This window comes from Coccinella septempunctata, chromosome 8 (assembly GCF_907165205.1).
Source record: "Coccinella septempunctata chromosome 8, icCocSept1.1, whole genome shotgun sequence".
Lineage (NCBI taxonomy): Eukaryota > Metazoa > Arthropoda > Insecta > Coleoptera > Coccinellidae > Coccinella > Coccinella septempunctata.
This window is the reverse complement of record NC_058196.1, coordinates 29411477-29438267: the sequence shown is the minus strand read 5'-3', so window position 1 is coordinate 29438267 and position 26791 is coordinate 29411477. Positions and strand designations below refer to the sequence as shown.

The window sequence follows — 26791 nt, the reverse complement described above, 5'->3', positions numbered from 1 at the left end:
GATAGCTAGAATTGGAGCTCGAGTTTCTATAGATTCAAGTCCTTGGCTTGGAATGACCTGAGTCAAATGAGATGACGAGTTGGCTCAGCTATTAAACGAGTTTTATTACAGCAATTCACAAATTACTCAAGTATATGCGAGTATATGAGATAGCTGGATTAGGAACTCGAGCATCAGTCCTATGCTCGAAGAACGACTTGAGTTAAACGAGTTAGTTCGGCTACTAAACCGAGTCTTGATACATTGATTCAAAAATGACTCGAGTCATGGTTAAAATGTAAGAGATGGAAGGATTTGGCGCTCGAGTTTCAATAGATAAGTCCTTGGCTCGAGAATTGACTTGAGCTAAACGAGTTAACAAGCTAGAGCTAACAAACTGACTCAGGAGAAGCTAATCTATGAGATAGCTCTATTAGGAACTCGATTGTTGATAAATTGAAGAAATGACTTGAGTAGAACGACTTATTAAACCAATTCAAAAATGACTCGATCGAAACGAGTCAACGATATAGATCGATTAGGAATTCGAGTGTAAATGTATTGAAGTTCTTGGCTCGAAAAACGTCTTGTGTCAAACGAGTTCACAAGCTAGCTCTGCTATTAAACCAAGTGTTAATAAGTTAATTCAAAACTGACTCGAGTGGAGCTTATTTATGAGGCAGCACTATTAGGAACTCGAGTTTCAATACATTGAACTCCTCGGCTCTTAGAATGACTTGAGTCAAACTAGTCAAAAATTACTCAAGTGGAGAAGCCCCTCAGTTGGAGGACCAAAATTATCGCTCCATATCAAAACGTCTAGTGTCACTCCGAGTTAAAAATCGATCGATTTCTTATCCGAATATCGATCGCGAATATTTTCGCTGCCACTGTTCGATCCTAATTGGTAGCGGCAACATCAGTGGATTGATGCCAATTTATCCAATCATGCCAATGGGACACACAGGACGCCCAAGAGAGAGAGAGAGAGTTTAAAGGCGGACATCAATCCGACCGGAGATTCGTCCGGTAGGTGATAATTCATCGTTCGCCTAGATTCCCCTAATTGTTTCTTACGACGAGATCACGTGTTCTCTTTATACCTTTCTGTGCCGCCATAATGAGATCGCGGCTGTTAACGACCGATTCTTGCGGCGTTTATGATTAGGATTGTTAGGCAGCTAAGGATACGTGCGGACATACCGGAGTTGAATGTTCCTGCTCAAAGAATTAGAAACTTAATTTCATGATTCTCACTAGAAGAAGATATTTAACCTATCCTCCTATACCTGAAGATGCTCTTGCGATGGCGAAACATTCTTAGTCGTTAAATGACTCATCCTAGTGAGAATCACATAAATTGTATACTCCCGATTGAAATGCGTTAATCCAGTACTGAGATCGATTGACTTTGAACCATCTCGTGAACCGTAGCATATAGGGTGGCTCACATAAACGGTCCGGCCTTATGCGGCATCAAAAACGACAATGAAATGTTTCTCTGGCTCTGAAAATCTAGAACTAACAAGGTTCAAACGATCTCACTACGATAAAATCTGACCGATCCATCGCCACCGAAACCTTTTTTGCAATCTTCAAGTACCCGACCTCACCTCCCATCGGGTAAGGCCGCTGCAACCTCGCCTGCACGAAACACTCGACTCCGAGGATTTCCACCGTTTCCTCAGACCGTAGATGGTCGCGGAGTTCTACCATTGGGGTCATCGACTACGCGCCGACAACTTTCAATTCGTTAACCCAGTGACACTGAAAATCTTCCGATGGACGGGCGTATGGGTGGTAGCATTCGGACCCGTCTGCGTAGCGGTTGTTCATCTTACGGATGTAAGAAGTGGCTTCTTAACGGACTCTACCAGGTAGACGAGGGCAGTAGGAAATAGTTGTTCGATAGAAGAGTCCTGTGATCTCGAATCCTATCTCGAGAAAGAAAAAAAATCACAAATATTTACGCGTGTCAAGAGATGTCATAAGATTTTTATTTCCTTTGATACCAGAAGACAGTTACGAAGTTACACTTTGTACTATGTTGGAAGAGATATTGCGGCAGAGGGAGTAAAAGGGGCAGAAGAGCCACAGTAACAGAGGAACAAGAATTGCAGAGAAAAGGGCGAAGAAGAGGTGTTAAAGAGTGACAGATGAAGACGACGTGTCAAAGAGTGTCTGAGAAAGAAGGAAAGTTAGAGAGATAGTCGAGAGTGGGAGTATGGAAGGAAGAATCATGGCTGGAGTTAGGAAGGAAGAGAGAGAAAGAGTGTCATAGAGAGAGGTAGTGTCAAAAAGACTGTCAGAGAAAGAAGGTTGTCAGAAAGAGGGAGAGAGATGGCGAGTCCAATTTATGCATAAAGTGCATAATGAAAAATGCTCGACGAAGTTATTTCAAAGATAGGGACGGTGAATAAAGAGAGAGACAGTCGAAGATCTCTGGGGCAGTTACGAAAGGGGAGTCAGGAGAATGGCAAGCCCAGTCGAAACATATTTGAGAATGCTCGGATGAAAAAATTTTGCTCACCATTCGCATTCACCTAATTTGCTCCAAATAAAGAATTAGAGGGAGAATCAGAAGGTGTAAGAAAGGGAGTCAGAGAGGAAGCGAGAAAGAATGAGAGATTGAGAGCCAGAGATAAAGAGGCAGATGTAGAGAGACAGAGAGTCAGATGTAGAGAAATGGAGAGTCAGATGTAGAGAAACAGAGTCAGATGTAGAGAAACAGAGTCAGATATAGAGAAACAGAGTCAGATGTAGAGAGATAGAGTCAGATGTAGAGGGATAGAGAGTCAGAGGTAGTGAGATACAGAGAGGATCGGCGACAGTCAGAGAAGGAGAGGAAACCACTATAATCCGGTACTTACTGGAAAGAGACAAGACCGAGTAAATGTTTTTTCAATTTCAACGAAGTTTGCGAAAATGCAATACTACATCATTTCGCTTCCAATTGAAACGAACGAGTTTTTCTCTAATAGAGGACCTCCCAAATCAATTTCAAACTTTTTTTCGTATAAATCGATAGCGCTTCCTCCTCTAAACGACGCAACATCGGCGTTAATATCTATGGCCATCTCGTTAAGCAGCGACAATTCCACAAACTGACTCGTCCCACAAATTGGCCTGTTATCGGATGATAGAACGCGATAAACGCGCTGACGTTTCTACCAAATCACACGATTACGAAGTGTTCTTCTTTTATACATCTTCATACCAGATGCCAACTCACCGTAATTACAAACCGCCCAAAGCGATTTCACCGCTATTACATAACCAAATAAACGGTTGATTCCTCGCGTTGCTGGTTTTTTATTTTTCGCCAAGAACGGACACACGATCAGTTGTGTATAACGACCGTCAAATTATTGGGTCCGGTGCCCACACCGAGTGGTTATAACAGAGATTCTAGCCCATTATGGTCGACGTTAACTGAAAATCTAGAAAGATACAGATGGACTCGCCAAATAGTTGTTTCCAACACAAGTGCAAAAAACGCCGATATTGTAAAACGAGTCTGAAATTCAAAAACCAAATCTACGCATCTCGCTTAATGGTTGCAGAGTTTAAGACGTCTGAATTTATTTCGATATTCAAAAAAATACCCATCCAATTGACTCAGTGACTAGTTGTAAATTATAATTATGTATCTCCAAAACAACTAGATGGGTAACACCATAATTTTGAGAGGACCTTCGAAACGTTATTCTGAAGCCAAGCACCAGTTTTCAACATCATCGGATATGTTATTGTAGGAAATATCGGCAACTAATTTTCTTATAGTTAAGCAGCATCAAGCGTGTTTAATACCTGGATGGGCGACCATCCTGATTATGGACTAGGAGATGCACGAAAAGTTCTTGACTTCACGCTAGTGCATTCTTTTTTTTTATGGTCGGTAGGTTAAATCGATGAGGTTAACAAAACAGGGCGAAAATTCAACAACCACAACAACGTGTTCTTGTATCCTTGTGTTTCTTATTGGTCCGAAGAAACTGCCGAAAACTGCCTCACTTCAAGTACTTGTTGAATGGGATATGAGAAAAAATAAGCAATTTTTAACCGGTCTGAAACCAATTCCATCTTGATTTGGTCCTGTTCTTCGTACTGCCGCGAACGCACGATGATAATATAATTATACATATTGTCCGAGATACGGCCAGACGGTTTCGTAATGGAATTAATGTTTCGTATGTCGTCGGATTGCAACGCATCAAAAGTATTTTGCCCTCCACGACGATCCACTTTCGTTCGGTTAAATCGAGTTTTGAACTCTCGTTTTCGTATCTGAACTCGTTCTGGAAGTGAAAGCAAAACTGTTTGGAAAAATTCGGTTATTTCGGGTTATTCAGAGATCGCTGTGGCAAACCAAACTTTAAATAGGATGGATTGGATGAGTTTAGCATCTTTCTATATTCTCTCCAACCAAATCTTTCGTTACCATACAAATTCCATAAGGAACGACATAGAAAATCCTGAAAATTTTATTGGTTTTCCTTGGTTCGATTCAGCATAAAAAAATAGCAGAACGATGACATTAACCTTTTTTTTTTCGTTAACCCCGTCGTCATTGTACTCTTGCTTTGATGATTTTTGCTTAACGAATGTGTTTTCGTTGGTACCTGACTCATCGAAGAAAAAAAAAATCCAGAGATGCAGCACAGCACATACTTGGTCGATAACCATGAACCGGAGAACAAACACGGTATTTGTGGGTGTCGGTCACAATAAACAACGTTGCACCTTTCTTTCCTTTGTTGATATGAGCCATACATGGTAGGTTTCACCTGTTTAGTGGCGCCAGTCGATAAAACCAACAACAATAACTCATTTTCTGACGTTGTATCTCGTAGAAAATTAGAAGAGATATGTTTCAACCGGTGTGGTGAAGAGAGAGCATCGTAGGTTTGTTCTAGGAATGTTCGACGAGTTCTTATGATTGAAGACGCGCATTTGAATACGTTGATAGAAAGCTTCATCTGACCTAGTAACTTTTCACGTATGACTTTGTAGTGGCTGGCCTTAATGATCAAAATATTTCGAATAACCGTGGTTCAAACTGTTGAGAAAGAAAGATCGTGTAATTCTTCTTCAAAACTTACCTGCCTCAGCGGGTTTGAGGAATTTCTACCCAAAAAACCTCTGCTCCACCACTTAACAGTATATAATAAATCGTATCCAAGAATTCTTCAGATTCAAATCAATACAGAAATTAAAAAAAACAATAAGAAAAGCACTCGTTTAATTAATAAAAATATACAGCGCTTACTATAACGCTAAATACTGTACAAAATCGTATAGATAATATAAACAGAAAATATATAATAATAAGAATAAAAATACACACATCAATCGACCTAACCAGTGTCCTAACAGGATGTTTGGTATTGGTCGTTCCTATATCAAACAATATCATCAGAACCGATCGAAAGTTTCTCTTTCAAGGTCTGCAATTAAAGGTATCGAAAGCAGCACTAACAGTACAGAAATTTCAATCAGAAATAAGCGCTCTGTCGCTGGATAATTACTGTTTCCGAGTAACATTCATCTGAATAAAACTGCCACAGGTGATTTCAGCAAGTCAAGTGGCGATTTCTCAAGAGATATAGTGAAAGTCACATCTGATAATAACACGTCGGTATACGAAAACGACCAATCCATGCCAACAATATGAATGTTCCGAGAAACTCTAGAGAGTAACTGGAAACGACAAGGACACTGGTTGCGGTATTCAAACATGCAAATTAAACGGAAAAAATGTAAAAGGTATTTCACACAGTGAAAGTATCCTTCGTACGGTTACATTCTCATTGTACTCAAACTGATGAAGGTCTGAAGATAATAATTGTAACAATGATTACTTACAGGTACAGCAGGGTCTTGTATTCAAACCACGATTTTCCAAACTAGCCAGTTCTAGTGTTATCAAACCCTTTTATTTTTTCCAAAAAGGAAACTATGTATCTCAGCCATTAATAAACTTTTATACAAACTAAGAAACGTGTGATGAAATCAGGAACTTTTCACTCTAGCGTGTAAATATGAAATTTCACAATAGTCACTCAAGTGACTACTTCAGTCTCTCGAGTGGAACCATACTAAGAACAACGTCACCGGATTTGGAAACGTTTTTTAGTTTTACAGTGTTTGAAGAATCTAAGACAATTGATCACTAAAGTGAAAACGATAATCGATCTGATGACTTGATCCAGTGGGATGCTTTGGGTGAAATAATATTGGATACGATGAATCACTTAAGTCCCAGACTCGAAACGAATTGAGAGTAAATACGATCGGATTTGCAGCGATAGTCACTCAAGTGACTAAGAACAACGCCACTGGATATGGGGACGTTTTTGGGTTGTACAGTTTTTGAAGTATCAAAGACAATTGATGCCACTGGAGTGACTCTATAATTCGAGTATCACCAGAGTGACTCGGAAATTGTCGTTTCATAAGATCGACCCGAAAAATCACCCAAGTGACACATAAATACTCGTTTCAATGGAGAGACCTATAAATTTATCCTTTACCCGAGTGAACCTTGCTTATAACTCCATTGCCATTCCAGTGGTTCAGTAGCTCGAGTGATGATCAGTCTTTCACGAAAATCTACAAGGCTTCGATAGCAGACGAAGTTGATTGCAGAGTCATTTCAGTGACAGTACGATCTTGGAAGCACTCGAGTAGAACACAAATTCTCGAGTCACTCGAGTGAAACTAGACGACGGTCAAGTGTTAACAAAGCCACTAAGTCACTCGAAATTTTATGAGACTGACCAGGCAAATAATTTTTTACACAAGTACTACGAAAATCTTATTTTACTTATCCCCCAAGTGATATTTGTAGTAACATTTGATTGACTCCGTAATACGAGTCACTCGTATAGTGATGGTGAGTTTATTCAGCAAAAGGGGACACAATAGGTTGCTTCCTTCAAAATCTGCATCAAATAACATATGGGTGAGCTCCAATGAATTGACTGATGAGTTCGCATTTCACTCAATTCGAAGTAACATTCGGCCGAGGTCAAGAAAAGAAAAATTGTCAATGTCAAAGACCTAAATGAGCATGCGCATTATCGCAAACTTTCGTTCTTCCTCTCATTTAATCTTGTTTCTTATATAAACGCTTTGAAAGCGTTTCGCATGTTTATCTTTCATGAATTCAAGTTCAAACAAAGGAAAAACAACCGCGTATCATTCTCTCCCACCTCACGCGCCCAGAAAATCACCATTCGCCCATTTCGAAACCTAGCGATGAATATTAACGACGCCTCATCGAACGAGTAAATAACGCACCTCGTAACAGCTCGCGCGTTCGCTAATAACGAACCCAAACATTCCATACTTCGCCAGGCGCTCTCCTTAGTTACGTTCACGCATAATATCCTGCTCAACTCATTGCCCAACGCTACACCTGGAATCCTTGACCACGAGATCGAAATGGAGAGCACGTATCCGACGGCTTTCGAGATTGCAGATTGAAAAAATACGGAATGATTATCGTTGTCGCGCTGGAATCGAATTTCTGGGCGAGGGGGGGCGTTTCGGGTCGGCTTGAGGGTTGCGCAACCGAAGGTCGAGTAGGTGCCACCGGAGTAGATAACGAGCTCTGGTAGAATGTCGCTTGAAAAGGCAGAGTGACATAATAGATGAATAAAGGCATAATACACAGAGAGTCTCTGGCTTGGAATCATAAATCTGAAAAATGGAGCCATAGATAATATTTTTAAATCGATCTGGTGGATACTTTCGATTGCCATTTGAGAAAATTAACATCTTTGATTCACTGAATTCATTCCAAGACTCGCAAGGTATGATGGACCTTAAAAAAAAAAGAACTGATCAAAGATAGGTGAGGATTATGTTAATGATAAAATAGAGGAAATAGAAAGAATAATATAGAGGTGAACTTTGAAATGAAATCATCAAAATACAGTGGACGCTATTAGAGGTAGTACAGGAAACAAACAATGTTTTGCGATGAAGAATGAAAAGATATAAAACAGTAAGACTTAGACAGAGACATTAACATGAATGAAACAACAAAAATAAGTTAAGAAATGAATTTTAGTAAAGATGAAACAGATAAATTTGGAGATGAGGAATGAAAGCACAATAAAAGATGAAGCTACAAGAGTAGGATGAAGAAATTCTACGTGCAGAAAGAAGAAATATAAGAGAATGAAGCTACATGTAAGTAAAGGTAAAATATAAAACAAATAAATTCGAAGAAGAAACACACAGAAAGATAAAGCTACAAAAGTTGAATAGAATTGTAGAAAAACATTCACATCGAAGAATGAGCAGTGTGTCGATCTCTAGACCAAAACAAAAAGATACGATATGCATGCGTGCAAGAATCCACGGCAGAGAAAGCGAAAAGAATCAAGCACGTCCAATTTTCAAGAAGTGAAAGTTACTACAGCACAATCAGTGGTCATTGCGGTTGACTGGGCAACGCAGCCAGCAGTTATATGGCGATTAAATTTCGAGCTGCTCTGAGGAGCATTAGAAAACATGCCATATTGATTGCCCATTTGGAATTAACGACATCCAACACTGACCAGGACTCAAAACGCGCAGAGTTTTCATATTGGTTATATATGTGTATGTGTATATAAAGAAGTACACCCCACAGATGATATGACGACCGACGATATGGACAATTCTTATTCAAAAATCAATTAATTCTACAGAGAGGATAAAGGTTCCATCGTTTAATCAAGCAATTTATTCCAATAACGTAAATGAAACGTTCCACGTGGGTGTATAATTGGTTCGATTTCAATTCCCAGATAAACCAAGCATGACTCAATTATATCACCTAATTTTCAGTTAATAGATTTCCAATTTTTCACGACATCGAGTCATTAACACGAGCATTTAATACGTTTTACGGTTTCCATTAAATATCCATAATCTCGAAAAAAGTCGATTTCTCATACTTTCGCTCGCAACCTACTAACATTCAATTACCAGGGGATATAAGACATATTTTTACGTCCTGCTCAACTTGGCCGATGTTGATACTCATTATTCCGAATCGTTAAAAATGTCCAACGCCATTAGCATGATTATGCTGGTGGACTGTAATTATGTTGAAAGGAAAGACAGGAAATAGTATGTAAATCGTCAGATGGTGTAGTAGTTGGGGAAGCTCAAGGAATGGAAATCGAAACTTGAGTGCTATTTATCTCTTATATTACCTACGCCATCAAGTGTGAACAAAAATGTACAACATGACAACCTAAATACCTTGCTAATACCCAGAAACAATTTTTAACGAAAAAGAAATATAGATAAGCTTAAAAAGAATGAGAAAAAGTACGTGAAAAGAGAAGGGTCAAACATACAAACATATTACTGTGATAAAAAATGGATTTACCCTTTCAACTTCTCGGAGACTTAGAATAATCACTTAATTTTTATGTTGGTTGCTAATACTCTTTGACATCTGTCATTAATTTCTTGTCACCAACGTGTTTTGTGAATATACAATTTAAAATTTTACAAGCAAGGTTGACGAGGTTAACCCATCTCCCTTTTTTTCCAGGACCTCATTCACTCGAAGTTTTTTGTATCGCAACCTGCGCCTATCACTTCATTATCTGAAATAACGAACGGTCCATTGAAAAACACGAGTAGGAAAAACAAAACGGCATCTGCAGATAGTTCTACATCAACTTCCATTGTGATAAAAACCAGCCTGTGCGAATTGAAAAGGCTCGTTACCTGAAACGGAAAAAAAAATTTTTTTTATCGCCAAACACCGGTGACACATCCAATTACCGAGCTATAGGACTCATTGTGTGGCGGAAACGCAATTAACCGCGTGTAGAGATAGTGCATCTGCTAATGACTAACGGAATCATAACTAATAAAGCTTTCACTTGGAAATCGATCGAATAGAGCAAGAATCGCGATCAGAAAACTCTCGAAACTTTCATAAAACCCCTTACTTCGCGTATCATCACCCTGTTACTATTTTTTATTTCTATACATCAAGCATTCCTTTGTGGGAACCTCCAGGATCAACCGACGTTCAATAGATCTTGGATTTAACCAGTCATTTGAACTACTCAACGACCATGGTGCGTTTGAACTACAATACATTAGAACTATTGGCATTCAGCCTACGGGTCGCCAGAACTACTGTCCGCTGGAACTAACATTTCGATTTCTGATAAAGACGCAGAGAAGAGTGAGGAAAAACAATTTCAGACCGTAGATAAGCGCGAAATACTGTCGCATCTCGAAATATGCGTGGTGACGAATTCTTCACGGATATTTTGTATCTTTGAAGCAATTTGGTGGCGAATGTTCAGAGTTTCCATACTCGAGTCGATACGACCGCAATGAACCATGACCCGTGCCATTTCGAAACGGCAGAAAGTGAACGTCTTGTTGCGCGGTGGAACGAGGCAAAGTTTCAGTTCCCACTGCCTCTTCAAGTCAAATAGGATATTCGCTAGAAACAATTCATAATTGATTCGATGTAGAAATCCCGGTTAAGAGTTGTAATAAACCACATTTACCTCGAGGTAGTTGTTTAACCGTTCGTTAATGGCGGTTTATGTTATAATTACTCTTCTTCGCGCAGTTGTGGATATGGGTGCTAAAGAGCTATGGGGTATTGTTATAGGGCGTAATGTGCTCCTAGAGGCGAAAAATTGACGGTTACGAAACTGGGTCGAGATGGATGTATTCGATGTCTAATTGCGAGAATCTGTTGAAACGGTAAAGGAAGTCGGCAGAAATTGGAAAATGAATTCAAGTAGCGTTTGGCGAGTTGTAATGATGAGAAGTTTTTATGAACAACACGAAACAAAGTATTATTTAAAATTGTTAAATTTGTTGTGTACCAAATGAAAGGATGAAATTAGAGATAAAAAAGAATGAGACAAAATAAGCTACAGCGAAATGATTGTTAGTAAAAGTATAACCCAAGATGAAACAGATAAGTCTACAAGAGAGTGACGAAGACACAATATGAGACAAATAAATTTCAAGATTGAATATGAAAAAACGTAAGGCAATAAAAATAGAGGACATTATGTGTCTCAGAATTTTAACGTAGCACAAAACATGATCGAACCATTAACATGAGCATAAGAACATGACTAGTAGGAATTATAGAGACAAATTTCGTATTCTTGCCGCTGAAGCGTGTAATCCAGAATGCGAAGAATGTTATACTTGAATCATTTGATATTCGAACAAAAAACAAATGAGAATAAAATGATTTAAAATTTCTCAAGGACTCATTTCGTATTTGAATCGCGCTGAAGCGAAATTTAACGCATTAGAATAGTTGGCATTCAAGCATACTCAAGGTGAAACCGATTGATTTTTTTTATACTGGCCTGCTCTTTTCAATGAATTCTAGTCGTTCTTATCTTACCGAGTTCAGATAGGTATATCGCTCGGTATTTGTTTCTACAACACGTTTCCATCTCGATCTCGATAAGTTTTGAGTTTTACGTGAAATTTAAAGGAAAATAAAGCTTTTTGAATAGAAAGGCAAGAACAAAATCAGTAGAAAAATGATTTTACTTACTTGAACTCGAAGTACTAATCAAATTTCATTAAAAATGCAGGTCCGTATTCGGAAATGTTGAAGTTAAGGTCCGCATTCGAAAAACGAGGCAATTTTTTGAAACAGATCAAAACAAATTTGAAACAGAGAAGGTTTTCAACAGACATCTCCATTTTCTTAAAAATACGTTGAGACACTAACTCAAAGAAAAAAAAATTTCATTTTGGTTTCCCTTTCTTCCTAAACATTTTTCTATTCCATAGTTTGGATGAATTCCGACGCAAAAAATGACAATAACACCAAGCAGCATATGCAAAGTTTCTTCAAAACATCCAAATGTTTGTTCACGCCATTTAATTCATATAAGTGGTCACGGTCTCTTTAGAATTTTATAACAATCAACGAAATTTCCTCTAATTCAATAGAAACGTGCAGTTTTCGTGATTAGAAAGAATTAGAGAATACTCATTATACAATTTCCAGTTGGAATTATCCACCATGAATACCCATTCATGTTTTATTCATCCTCACACTATTGGAGGGAAATTAAACAAGAAATTCGTGGAAAAAATTTGATACGCTTGAAACAAGGAGTTTTTCTTGATCGAAAATTCATTAAAAAAAATTATACCTTAAAGCAAAATGTGCCCCATAGACCAAATCATAAGTTGAGTAAAGACAATTTTGACAGCATGCTTCGTTTTTCACGAATGGTGCAGTTGTTATTGTTTAAAAGTTAGGCTAGAGGTAAATGACATTGAGATCAAGAATAACTGACATCTCGGGAGGCTGTGGAAAACATAATTGAAGTTGAGCAATCGTTCACACAGTATGATTTTGAATTGAGGAAATCTGGTGGTTGGTATTGGGAGTAAACACTAAACTACAGACCAGTTACATGTAGGTATATGATCGAAGATATTGAGAATTTTGTACTGTTGCTTATGTTCTCATTCATAAGCTTTGAATTTGTGTGTTTTATCAGTTTAATTTTTTATTATTTTATCTTTTTATTTGAGTTCAGTGTTTGAAACTACAAAAGTTATTGGAGAACTTTTGTGAGCAGATATTAAGTAGCGTCTGGTCTTTCCAGGCCCACTGAGATGTCAATAATTCTTGAATAGACTATGCTCCGACTGGAATCAGTAGTAGTAGCTACGCACAATGTTCATAGAACATCAACCTTCAAAATTCCATAACCAACTTCCCGAATTAGCTATTTCCATGTTCGCGAGAACGATGTTGTCGATGAAAACGCAAAAAAGACGCCTTGAATCGATTCGTTCTCATCAAAACATCGACAGGTCGAACCTAACGCAAGCAACGGTGTGAATGAAGCCTTCTCACGCTCCCAAACGTCCGAATTTCTCCTATAATTCACGGAAAAGGTACCGCAAAACGCATAAATCAAATGGGCCGCTAGATCCCAACACCTCCTGATTGGAAAATCGTGATTTGCACTTTACAATCTATATACCTCTATGGTGACCCCGCCGCAGATCGAGATCACAGCTTTTTTCGTTGAATAAATAAGTTAAAGACGCAGAGGAAAAAGAGGCTGTTACGTACGGATTGTACTTAGTAATCCCAGAGACACAGAGGACACACACTCACACCAATCGATACCCAAAGTTCACCATAGTTGTTAGCACGTCTCGACGACGTCCTTGCGGTGGTACACTTTGTCGTCGCACGAGGCACTGGCCGAGGAAAAAAATTTGATCTCAAGGTCCCTGAGTCCATTCAGCGACGTCACGATCTGCGTGGAGACCTCCAGGTCGGACGCCGAGGCCCTACGGGGCATCGCCTCCTCCAGCGTCAACCTGGACAGGTCCGGATAGGGGAACGCGTCGTCCGGCCTATCAGGGGGCGTCAGGAACGACGAGTAGTGCGTCTTGTCCGAGTCCCAGATCTGCCCCGCGGGGTCGCAGTACCTGCACTGGCAACTGGTGGCGTTTGCCACTTTGGAATCCTCTTCCAGATCCTCCACTTCGTCGAAAGTGTGGTGCAACCTCGGGGTCTCAGATTCAAGGAGGAACTCGAAGGTTAACCTGGAAGGGTTGACAGCTTCCGGACTGGTACCATCTGAGGATACTTCAGTGGAGTCGGACGACTGGAAGGACGGTGGTTCGAAGGAGGGCGTCTTGCGGTCTTTCTTGCGACGTTTCCTGGGTTTTATGATGCGGGGTAGGCACTGTTCGGAACTGACGGAACCGTAGCTTTCGTCGCTGGTGACGCTCACCGTGTCCGCGGGTTTGTTCTCGCCGTTCCTGGGTTTCCCGGTGGCGTTTTGGTTCCGTTGCAGCTTGTTCTTGCGGTGGTTGTACGTCTTGGATAAGATCAAAGGTGCACCTTGGGTGTGGACGGCCAGACGCGCCAGGTTGAAGTCTTCGTAGCCTGGCGGCGGGGTTCTAACCAGGGGTTGTTCCAGGCGACGCGGCCTGTTGGGGACGAAAGAGATCAGGGGCATGCCACCAGCCCATCCGTCCAGATTCGGGCATCTCTGAGGGCGGTAGTTGTTGTCGTTGGAGAAGGTCCTCTGGCGGTGGTAACGTTCGCGATAAAAGGGCTCCACCTGCTGCTGTTGCTGCTTGGTCTTCTGATGGTTGTGGTTCGATATCAGACAGGCGCCGATGTATCTTTCCACTTCCAGAGGCAAGGCGGGTGACGGGCTCATGGCAAGTCGCGTAACATACCCGTCGTCTGGTTTCGGTACGCTGTCGGCGTACTATCTTAACTCGCGGGACTGTCGCAACACACTAACGTCGGTCTGCTGAGGCTAAGGAGAACGGGCGGCGTTCCGAGAGCACCGGGGCCCCCTTCTCCAACCGACTGTACTAACCTACTTTCGGGGAGCGCTGGTCGCGCGATGAGCCATCTCCAGACCCCGTGAGACGGTACGGCGTTGTTGTGTTGTGGGACCGAAGTACGCCCACGCAACTGGGTCACCGGAACGTGTGGGCACGCACACAAAGGAGAGAGATCCGGACAGGGTGATTGGAAAGTGCCGTGCCGGAGAGAGAGAGAGAAAGACGCGGATGCGTCGGCCAGAATCCGCGGACAATTTCACTTTTCGTGTCGACGTAGAAAGTATTTTAACTACCCGTCTGGAAAGCGGATGACTGGACGATATTCGGACGGTTAATTGGCCTTATCGGATAAGAACGGGGACTTTCGAATGTTCGTCGAGGTGAAATTCGGGGCAGGTATCGATGGGGAAATTTCTCTCCGAACGATGTCCGGTCGTTTCTACGAGTTTTGCATCGATTCAACGGTCTCCGAGGAAGAAGCAATACTTTTTGAGGTTACCTCTGGCATACAAGACATGTCAGATGTCAGTCGAGTGACAGAAAATGCCTCGGACATAGATTACGCATAGATTCACTTGAAACTGTCAGGGTACGTCAGTTGAGTTAGTCGATGGGCTAAATTCTTTCAGAGCTAAAGATATCTGATCGTTATACGGGGTGTATTTGAAGGTGAGGCTTTTTAACAGGTAGAATTGGTCAAAATGAAGCGTTCCATCAAAAATCACCCATACAAAACTTTCAAAAGGACAAAGTTGAAAAAATGATTACTGAAATAGATCCTAATACGACCCTATACCGTTTGTTAGCTGAATAATTGCAAAGCAGTGAGAAAAAACTCATCTCCTGATTCGACCATGTGGTTTCGTTTGGGATATTGGCTCGTTCGATATTTAAGTTGTAATGAGAGTGGAAACTTAGGATTGCCGAATTCTTCTCATTATTTTTTAGTAACTAACACGATTTTATGAAATGGCTCATTTCGATACCAACCGACAGAAGAGACTTAGGACACAAGTGTAAAAAAATAGAATAATACTATAATTATATAATAATAATACAAAATCTCACCCATTAAATTCGTCTAAATTATTCACGAATTTTTTCACAGTGGGCATCACAATCTTCTTGTTCGAACATTCCAACAATCGTGGTAAAAATGGGATGGATCATAGCACTTTTTCAACATAACTAACATAAGCACTTTCAAGAAACTGCCTCAATTTTCTACATTTTTTTTACCCTAAATTGCACGATACAACAATTATGATTCTATCAAAAGTGACCTGATGCATCTAATCCGATGAACTTGGTACTGAATCACTTATTGTCCAGCCATATGTTAATGTTTTGTTTCGTTTTTGCGATGCCGGAGTCACCTTCCACAGTCCCGTACTTGAAATTCAATGAAACTTTGTCGAACTTTTAGAGGATGTATCTCAGCCATCTTGGATATTTTATATAAACAATTTTTGGTTAAACGACTCATTTTGATGAGTTCTACCTTCCGTCAAAAAAAAGCCTCACCTTTGAAAACAACCTGTATATAATAATTTCGTAAGCACAGAGGCAAGAGGGAAAATCAGCGGATTTGAAGGGTTTAAAAAGTAGTCCATCTGTCCAAAACAGTGCGTCTCGTGTCCAGATGACAATCTCGGTCCTGAAAACCGATGAGAAACGACTAAAAAGGCTTGAGAAAATTGAGATTCCTGTGGTTTAGTATACAAAACTGTGAACGAATCCACGATCACAGAAGAAACTACCTCCTGGTAGTACAGATACAGGTAGTACAGATACAGCTTACAGTCGAGCCTGCAAATTGATAGCCGAGGCTGTAAATGCCGATTCCCTGAGCTCTGGAGAAGTGTTACTGATATCCATATGGGTATCACTATCCATTATTGATTATACTGAATACTAACATTCAAACCATGTATCCAATTCACTCGTGAAATCTAGCAGATTTCGTGAAAAATTAACTTGACAACAGCAAATGACAGTTATTGTCACAAGGGTTCATGTTTTCATCAAATTCTGTGTTAACGAAATTGATTCAATGGGCTAGGGATCTAATACCTAACGAAGAGTCGAACGAAGAGCCGGACGAAAAGTGTTCGCGGACGAAGAGTGTTTACGGACGAAAAGTCCTTGGCCTCAAAAATAATCGACTTTTCGTTCGAAAATTAGTACGTAAAATGTCATTATTTGTTCAGATCGACGAAAAATCATTTTCCTTAAGGTTCTTTAGGGCCAATTGGCCATAAGAGCTTAATTTCCCTAGAAGGTGGGTCCCCAGCCAACTACTTCTTCTCAATATTCGATTGTTTATATCAGAACTGAACGTATATTCGCTTATACGTGAACTGCCCAGCGAGTAGGCCGTAACGACCACATAAAACCTCGTCCATCTAAGCGGACATCTGAATGGGAACGGAACAATTAACGCGATACATTAACGGAATATCGAACGGTTAACGCTTTGTGTCCGATAAAATTTACTGTTCGGAAGTCCGAACTTTATCCGGCCTTTCGTTTTCAATCGCTTTCGCGTGTCAATATACCTACAGAGCGTCACGCCCGGGCGCTTTGCCCGTTATGCGCCCAGTTAGGTTTTCGGCATACAAAATCCACCGTTTCGAAAGAATACTAATCATGGGAGAACACGAAAACATGAAAAATAACGGAGAACATTTCAATCGTTTTCGTTTAGCCCTTTAAACAAGTTGCTGGTTGTTTTTTTTGTTTTGAAGGGAAATATTAAGTAATTAACTCTTATTTTATGGAGGGAAGAAAGTGAAAATGAATCTTGTCAACTGTTCGCTCGAAAATGCCCCCAGAAGTGGGAGAAAACCCATATGGAAGTTTCAACAAAAACTTTTTGGCATCCCCGATCGGCGTCGTACAAATAAACCAGGTATCTCTCAATTTTCGCGGATAAAAAAAAATCGTCTCAACTTTCACTCGAGACCGAACGAAATTTAATCTAGTCCCGCAATCTTCGATTCCGGATGTGTCCGATACGCTCGACCGCATTCGAAAGAGGCGTAAAACGATGCATTATTTTGTCGCGAACGAAATGATGGCACGTTTTGGAAAGTGACAAATCGGTCTGCATCCAGAACGCTTCGAAAGTAAACGCTCTCGTAGTCAGTCGTTTTCTCCGAGATAATGAATGGTGTCGTTGAGAAGGAAAGGAAAACAATATATGCAGGCAAGGGCGGTTAAGACTCTAAAGGGGACCTGAGAAAAATTCCCAAAAAGATGGGTTCAGTTAAAAATTCGTCAAGACCGAACAGTTGCACCTAGATGGATGAAATTCTCAAGTTTATTACAAGAAGAGTTGCTCTTTCAGAATATGTATCACATTTCCATCTTCGGTTACTTTTATCGAGAGATAATCGACTCGAAAGCTGACCTTCGAAAAATCCCTAAAAAGATAGGTTCAGTTAAAAATCCGTCAAGACCGAACGGTTGCGCCGACATGGATGAAATTATCAGATTTATTACTGGAAGAGTTGCTCTTTCAGAATATGTATCACATTTCCATCTACGATTACTTTTATCGAGAGATAAACGACTCGAAAGCAGAGCTTCGAAAAATCCTGAAAAAGATGGGTTCAGTTAAGAGTCCGTCAAGACCGAACGGTTGCGCCGACATGGATGAAATTCTCAGATTTATTACTAGAAGAGTTGCTCTTTCAGAATATGTATCACATTTCCATCTTCGGTTACTTTTATCGAGAGATAATCGACTCGAAAGCTGACCTTCGAAAAATCCCTAAAAAGATAGGTTCAGTTAAAAATCCGTCAAGACCGAACGGTTGCGCCGACATGGATGAAATTATCAGATTTATTACTGGAAGAGTTGCTCTTTCAGAATATGTATCACATTTCCATCTACGGTTACTTTTATCGAGAGATAAACGACTCAAAAGCAGAGCTTCGAAAAATCCTGAAAAAGATGGGTTCAGTTAAGAGTCCGTCAAGACCGAACGGTTGCGCCGACATGGATGAAATTCTCAGATTTATTACTAGAAGAGTTGCTCTTTCAGAATATGTTTCACATTTCCATCTATGGTTACTTTTATTGAGAGATAAACGACTCGAAAGCAGACCTTCGAAAAACCCTGAAAAAGATGGGTTCAGTTAAGAGTCCGTCAAGACCGAACGGTTGCGCCGACATGGATGAAATTCTCAGATTTATTACTAGAAGAGTTGCTCTTTCAGAATATGTATCACATTTCCATCTATGATTACGTTTATTGAGAGATAAACGATTCGAAAGCTGGCCTTCGAAAAATCCCCAAAAAGATAGGTTCAGTTAAAAATCCGTCAAGACCGAACGGTTGCGCCGAGATGGATGAAATTCTCAGATTTATAACAAGAAGAGTTGCTCTTACGGAATATTCACCACATTTAGATCTACTATGATTTTTCTGGAAGAAACGCGGGTCGAAAGTAGTCCTTCGAAAAATCCCAAAAAGAACACATCTCCTGTGAGAACAGGTGTTAAGATCTCTGCTGTAAAATTCGTCAGCGAGCAACAATTCCTCATACGAAAAAATAGTTTGTGCACTTAACCGGCAACGCTGTCGCACAGCCAAACCGAACGACGACGGTGTACATCTTCTTGTACGCTGCTCCGGAGACGTTGATGCCCGCTGCATCTCTCTTGACCCGGTTATCGGTTGGCCCTAATTCACAGCGTGCCAGTTTGGGGGGCCAACCCGTTTCTCGTTGTCGTCGCTCTCTAGTTATCTCAGGCACATGACCATGCTGAGCGCGCGCCAGCTCGTAAAGGGAGTGGAAACGGCTTGGTTTCTGGTCCCGGTAACGGAACCCAATCTGGCTGCGGGGGTCATTTGTCACGCCTCGGGGGCCCAATCAGTACGATTCCGACAGTTCTTCAATTGTTCGGCGGGTACTAGGTACACAGGGGGAAGTATGGGCAAAATGAACCTAAAAGTCTTTTGACTAGTAGAAATACTACAGTAGATTCTTGGGTTCAAAAAAGATACTTTTTTCCTTTACCATGTTTTCCGAATCGGCTCGGTTCAAAAGATACAGGCTGTTGAAAAACCATAAATTTTTTTAATTTTTAGTTCTATCTCACAAACGGTTTCATCGAATGAATTAAATTTCGGAATATAGATCTTCATTTATTTGATGAATCTTTTTTGAACACAAGATATCACCCACGTCTTCCAGTTTTCTCATTTATGACCATTATCTACCATTAAACTACCAAAAATTCAAAGAACCCAACTATTGAAACTAAGTTGGACGCTATCCAATGAATATTTGAGCGTTTCGTAAAATAAAAGTATTCATCAGCTCATTATGAAGACATAAAATGGCTTTATTTTTTTATCAGGGCCGAATCGGAAAAATGGTATAGAAAAAAAGGTTTTCTTTTGACCTCAAGAATCTACTGAATCGAAGACTTTTTTGTTATTCAAATAGGAAACCTTCTTTATTGTATATAATATGGACGAAGTAACGGAGTTTTATGAACAAACTCATCGTCAAAAGTTATTTGTGTTTTCTCTTCAGAAAAACCCAATTTCTTCTTGAATATGTATATGTAGATTTTTTCCGGTTAAATGAATAAGATTTCAGGGGGATGTTTTTGAATCGTTTTCGGTGATCTGTGGCATCATAGTTCTTCGTCAGGGTATCTTTCAGGTTATGGTATTATAAATGTGGAATAACTTGTTTTTTTTTTCCTAGCAGCATTCACCTGATGGGATGTATGTGGCACTGCACTTTCATCCAGAAAAACGAAATTTCCGCCAATGGCTTCATGAACTTGTGGAAATACTCCGTTGATAACTTCATATACATATTTCTGACAATTTATGGCTCTTGGAAAGACAGGGTGCAACTTAGTCGATTAACGAGTTTGGTGGAGTCATTTCTCGGGCTGTGGTGGGGGCAGGTAGGTGAGGAAGGACTCTTTTCGTTCCTCAGGGTCTGTAGTTTTTAGTCGGCGCCGATTTGGACCGAAATGCATCGGGGCTTTGTTCTATGATCGCGTAAACCTTTTCAAAACTCGAGTAGAAAAATTATATCTTCTACTGATTCGAATAAATAAAACCGTTCTTCTCCAACTTACTTGCCCTGTACTAATAAATCAGTTCTGCCATAAAAAATACACTCCTGATAATAATAGTATCTTATCGATTCCTCATAAGGTACATAAAATAGCGAAACAATAATAAAAACAGAGATAGTGGCACCAACCTACGGCGTAAAAACGCTCCAGTCAACGACCCCAATTAAGAATGAAATTTAAATAATACGATTAAAAGTAATTACCGAATCTTAAGCTCGGAAACTAGCGTAGGCCAACCTAAAATATAGGCACCTGTTCAGGTCGAACGATAAAATATAAATAACAGCGGTTATTAATTAACACCAACAATAATTGTCAAAAATCAGAGCTGAATGTGTGAATCTGGGGCATAACTGATTCCATGCGAATATTTTAAGACCGTCTAATGGGGGCGATCGTTATTTCGAACGTAATCGAAATTGGGTAACACTCAATTTATATTTACCGGTTTTCTCAAAACGTTATACAATGTGGATAAAAACTCACCAATATATGTATATCTGAAGGGCCATCTATATATTGTCAACATCGTGAACTTACCTAAAACAAGAGAGACATAGATTAGATTATTCGAATTTGAACATGTTCAGGACCTATGCAGGTCCATCTTTGTGCGTTTTCGAGTGCGATCCACAGTTGTAAATCCCGATTAAACTAAGGTTCTATTCGAAGAATTGGAATGGAGAAATATGCTCCTCACAGCATATTTTTCTAAGGTATATCTTGCGAGATATGAAGTGGCTGAAGAATTGCCTATTGAGGCAAGAAATTCTAACCAGTCTATAGATGCAAAGCCACGTGATAGTCGTTGCTTTGTGGGCTCAATCTGCATATGTGATTCCTTCCTAAGTAATCTATTAGCAGGAGTAATAAGCCTGTAGATCCTCTGTTTCAGAGAAGAATTTCTACGAAATTCCACAATATTACTTACTATATTTTCCCTACCGCATAAGCGTGAGTATTGGGCTTAAGTTGAGGTGGGAGGCAACATCTTAAGTCGATCTCGCTAATACGCCAAGACCACAGAGCATAAATAATGACCTGGCCAAGACCAGGTTCGAGAAAAAATCGATGGCCGTCATCCTTAACGAAGAAGTCAAACTCGAAAATGGGGATTACACTTAAAAATGTTCCTTATCGACGTGACGAATACTAGTTTGTTTTGCATATCGTCATTTCCAGCTGTCCTTACAGCTGGTGAGATTTTATCATACGCAGACGGCAAAAAATCTGAGAAGTGGGTAGATCTGGTGAACATTCAAAGGCATTACTGGCCCTTCCATCAGATTTGAAGTAAGAAAACAGCGCAAGTTTTATAGAAATTTCATTACCTCTGAAAGTGTCCACAATTATTTTGTTGCGGTAACTACCTATTTCTGTAGATGCAGATTTTATATTAATAATATCAAAACATGTTTTCTTTCCCAAGCAACAATCCCATGATTCCCAAGACTGACTATTCATTTAAACTCTAGGATAAGATCGTTTTACTGGCCTATTTAATTAACTGTCAAATGAAAGTATTACCATAATTTTGAGCTCGAAGGAATGTTGTGAATGGTGAACAAGAAAAAGCTCATTGCACATGTGTAAGGATTATTTTTATGCTCTGTCAGCCTGTATTCCGCAGAAATATATATACACTGAAGAATATTCACTGCTTTTAATGATAAGAAATGTTTGGATCGTGAGGAATAACACCATTATCTGTCAGTATCTCAGAAACACTGCAGTGACAGTTAGAACTGATGAACCTTTGTGGAAAACTGGTAAAATTTTGAAGGAAATAGTAAATCATTGGTGTTATAATTCCAATCTCATTCCAAATCCATTAAAGTCTACGTAAATACACTTCATCCGCTGATTTTCAGGTCGAGCGTTTGATATTTTTCATTTTTTGACCTGGCAACGCTGATTTGCATAGCCTCATCTCCCTTCACGGAGGTGCGGGACGGTAAATTGAGACGTTGTTGCAATCCGCGACTTTATACAGGAGTGTCGCTCACGACGTGCTCAACTATGCCTAAAGCTCCTTTTGCGTTCCGATTGAGCTTCTTGCTAACAATTCGCAACACACAATAAAATATATACAATCCTTTATGACATACGGCCAAATTAGACACAATCATTCTGCGAAACTAATTCAGCAACGCATGTTATACGCATGATTACAATAATAACGGCTTTGAAGGTCATGTCAGTGGTGCAATGGCGCAGTAAGTTAAATTGGTTGACTGCTGTCAACATCTAGCTAAGTAGAGCCCTACCTAAGAGCGTAATTGCAATCTTCTATATTATTATTATTATTGAATTTTGATTAATAAAAGTCGCAAATCATAGACCTGGCACCAAAATCCAGTACAACGTTCCTAGTGAATTGAGTACCTACTTGTTATATGAATACTTGTTACTAAAAATATATGTTCTTTAATGATTTCATCTGTGTAGCTTAGTCGAGAATTCGATACGTAGGTTTTTCATGAGACTCTCCTGTCGACAAAGTTCTCAGGTGTTTGCCCACCTTTATTCCCATTCTAACGTTACGTAAAAGCCGATTGTTGGCCAATGACACGGTAGCGTCGTGTCGCTATATGTATGCCAATCGCGCTGTAATCAATGACCATCTGTTGAAGTTTAATTGAGAAATTGAGACTGGGCGAGCTAGATACGAGAGGAGAATCCTAAGCCCAGACCCATGGGAATCTGCTCTATCGACAAATGTATGTCATACTGACCAAAATAAGCCGATACGAGTGAACTGCATTGCGCACTTTGAGAGGTTAGGGTAACAATATTGAAAATCTGACGGCGATTCCACTTTGGGTCGATTTTTTTCACTCCTCCTACCAACATTGATCCATGGTACTTCACATGGCATGGCATTAACCGAATGGGTTGGTTCGCTACCTCTCCATACCAAAATTGTATTGAACATGGCTGTTGTGCGCTGTCACAGCAATCACACCGCTTATCCGACCCACCGCAGACATTATAAAAGCTCGCCAATGCTTTGACAGACATTCGGCAAAACATTCTTCAAATTTCCATTGATAATCGCATTGACACAATATCAAAAAGAGTAGGAGCACTACGAACAGCTAGAGAATATTAAACCTTAATTTCAGCAGAATAAACCTTTTGTAAGCCTGCATACTCCACCAGCTAGAATCTTCATTTTGTTCGAAGACCTTCGATGAACAAAGCCAAGTCAACGATGAATACTCCCAATTTCTGTACCACGGAAGTTTGTCAACTTGCCATAACTAATCCGCTCGAGCTAGATTCGCTTTTATTATACCAATTTTTTCTTCCCGCGGCCCATGGGAGAGTGAATGGTTATGCAAATTGCCGCCCAGCTGATCTACCGCAGCTACTACTCCAGATAATGGCCGTCCATCCTGTCGCATCTAGATAGAGAGAAAGGCAAAACGATATCTAGATACGAAACTAGGCCGTACCGATCTTTCTCCATCCACATAAGCAGAGAAATCGACTTAGTAGGTCCTAGATTGTGCGATTGCGGACCACCACCGTCTTATTATGTTGATTTATCGTATCGCGAGAGATTGGAAACGGGTTGTGGCATCGTTGGATGAGAGAATGGTATTGTTAAGAGATACAATGGCTCGATAGCGAAATCTTCGGCAGTCCGTTGTTATGAGATATACCTGTACGTGTTGATATATGGCAAATTATACGGTTTTTACGTTTAATACTCAATTAGTTTTATTGTCTTCTTTCTTTGAGTCGTTCCGTGATCGTTAGATTGTGGGAGCTAGTGTTAGGTGGAGTTTAGAGCTGCCGCGATAAACTGAATTCATATGTGTCTATTTCTTTGACTTAATAGATTATTAACACAAACTATCAAGCCAGGAGTTCCATCTTCTCGGTCTAATTTAGCCTAAAACCGGCGTCAAAGGATTTTCGTAGATACTGAGGCCAAAAACACCACTCTTTGCCATCGATGAGTTAGACCGGTTTGCACCAAACACACTTAGTATTAAGTGTCCCTCAAAATGAACCCTTAACTTAAATTACGTTGCACCAGCTGTTAACTGACATTTAAATGGCTAATCCAAGTGCTCCTGTAATGACCACTTAAATATTTGAGGGCGGGATTCTAACCTAAAATAATTAGTTGAACTGGCAGCAGAACTTCCCATTTTTGATGGATTTTGAAAATTGAATGAAATCATTACTGAACACCAAGCCTTTTTTTGCCTTTTTGCCTTTATTGTAATGCCATCAGTCTTTTTATTTTCAATTTTGTGTCACAAATCATACTATGGTTAGTAACAAACTCTTTTCTTCTGTTGAGAAGTTGAGTGCCCTTTGTAGATTACCACCACCTGTTTGGCAATCATTCACCGTATTCGTATCAACAAGGACAATAAGGACATTCCTCTTCAGCATTCATAAAACAAATTCACACAAGACCTTTCAAAGACAGTGTTGTACTTATAAACTTAGGTACCTTTTATTTGACAATTCTTATCATTATCAATAATAATGCTAATTAAACAACAAAAGATTTAAATGAATCAACGTTTCTGTGCAGTCTCTGTTTCTGTGTGTTGACAATTAATGTCAGACAAAAAGCGACAATTCCAGAAGATTTTCAAAAGTAGATTTTTTCGTCTGATGAAGGAGTCTGATATAGACTCCGAAACGTTACGAAGAATTATAGTTTCAACGTTATTTATTTTGAGTTCATTGTCAGGCAACAATTTTTTCTAGTTAATTTGCTCCTGACAAATTAGTGCAAGAATTCACGCAGGAGCAAATCGTTGATTTCATTTTTAATTAATTTTGTTTCAGAGATTGGGAGTGAAAGCCCTAAAAGGTTTGTGAAGAAAAGATTTTTACTCTTTGATAATATAAAAATTGTAATTTACTTGACACTGACTGACAGGACAAAAAAGTTAGGTTAATGAAATGACAACGAACATCGGCAACCGGCCAACCAATGAAATGGCTTTATTGGACTAGAATGAAGTTGCACCAAAATAAAAAACTGAAATATCACTAGATATAAAAACTTAAGGGCCCCTTACTTAAGATTCTGTCAAGCAAAAGTCATGCAACTGGGAATAAAATTAAGCGTCCATTAACTTTCAACGACGCTTAGTTAACTACTCCTTTTAAGGGGGATTGGTGCAAACGGGCCTTAAATCGTTACTACTCATCCCTGTCTTTGATCGGTGCTAACCTCACTCCGACCCAAAATACTGCACCCACATGTGGAACGAAACCCAAATAGCGGAGGTGAACGAACTTTCAGTTACCTATAATCAGTAACGCCCTCGCAAAATGAGCAATAATATCAATTTACTTAGCATAATACCGCCTTCGGCATTCGGAATCAAAACTGGCGTTTTTTACCTCCAAACCCTTACAGGGAACGAATGCGAGTCGAAACAATCGACTGTCTTTAACCGCCTACGTACACACGTGAGCGACAATCCCCCGTGATTTGCAGACAAAGGGTATTTAAAACAGTAATATTTCCAACTATACTTCATTCAATTTTATTTTAGCAGTCGGTTGGCCATGAAAATTTGACACATTTCACTCTGTATAGTACGAAAATGTGGGGTTATGAAGCTTGTCAAAACATTTTTGGGTTTTAAATCAACGCTATGTTGCCTGTTCTACGTAAAAGTTTCTGTTATTACGTATTTTATGACAATGTCGAATTTCTTCGGAAAATATGTGACGAACATAATTGAAGTTTATACAAACTAATTGAAGGCATACCAAATCCAGTTATTTGCATGGAAAATACAAGAGATCAGTATAATATCATAATATGCACTAGCTTGAGGAGAGTTAATGTTCATTATCTTCTTTGGCTTACATCATTTGTAGATTTCAAAAATATTAACCCGAAGATGAAATGCATATGATGAAGTTGTTGGGAATGGGTATCTCCCGAAGGAATTAACAGATAATTACAAAATGTTAAATTCTTCAACAAAAATCATCTTGCATCAATATATAAATAAAAGGAATTAAAGGCAGTTTCAAGTTAAGATGCAAAACTTCACCGTTGAACAAAAATTTCACATGAATAAACAAGTAACAGGGCAACTTGCGCGTATTTGTGGCTATTCATCTTAATACATTGATGTAATAATAATAATTAGGTATTTATTAGTACCTTGAGACGTTTACATTGTATAGGACAAGTCAAATGAAAAATAGAAAAATCCATTTTAGGGAACTTATTCTCCGATGATACTTATCGAAAATCCTATAGTAAATTTTTCGCATTACTTCACTCAAATAAAAAATTCTCAAATGCCACCACTTTTTTGGGTCTCCCAATAGAAGGAAATTCTTTGTCAT

At 39.6% G+C, this 26791-nt stretch overlaps 2 protein-coding genes across 6 annotated transcripts in view; both read right to left on the bottom strand.

Annotated features, from left to right (window-relative positions):
- LOC123319297 (CCR4-NOT transcription complex subunit 6-like) overlaps positions 1-26791 on the bottom strand; it is a 53420-nt gene that overhangs the window by 20856 nt on the left and 5773 nt on the right. The window lies entirely within an intron of this gene.
- On the bottom strand, positions 11706-14456 carry LOC123319299. Its single transcript, XM_044906190.1, has one exon. It carries the CDS (start codon positions 14196-14198, stop codon positions 13167-13169), a length of 1032 nt encoding a protein of 343 aa, XP_044762125.1. The 5' UTR covers positions 14199-14456; the 3' UTR covers positions 11706-13166.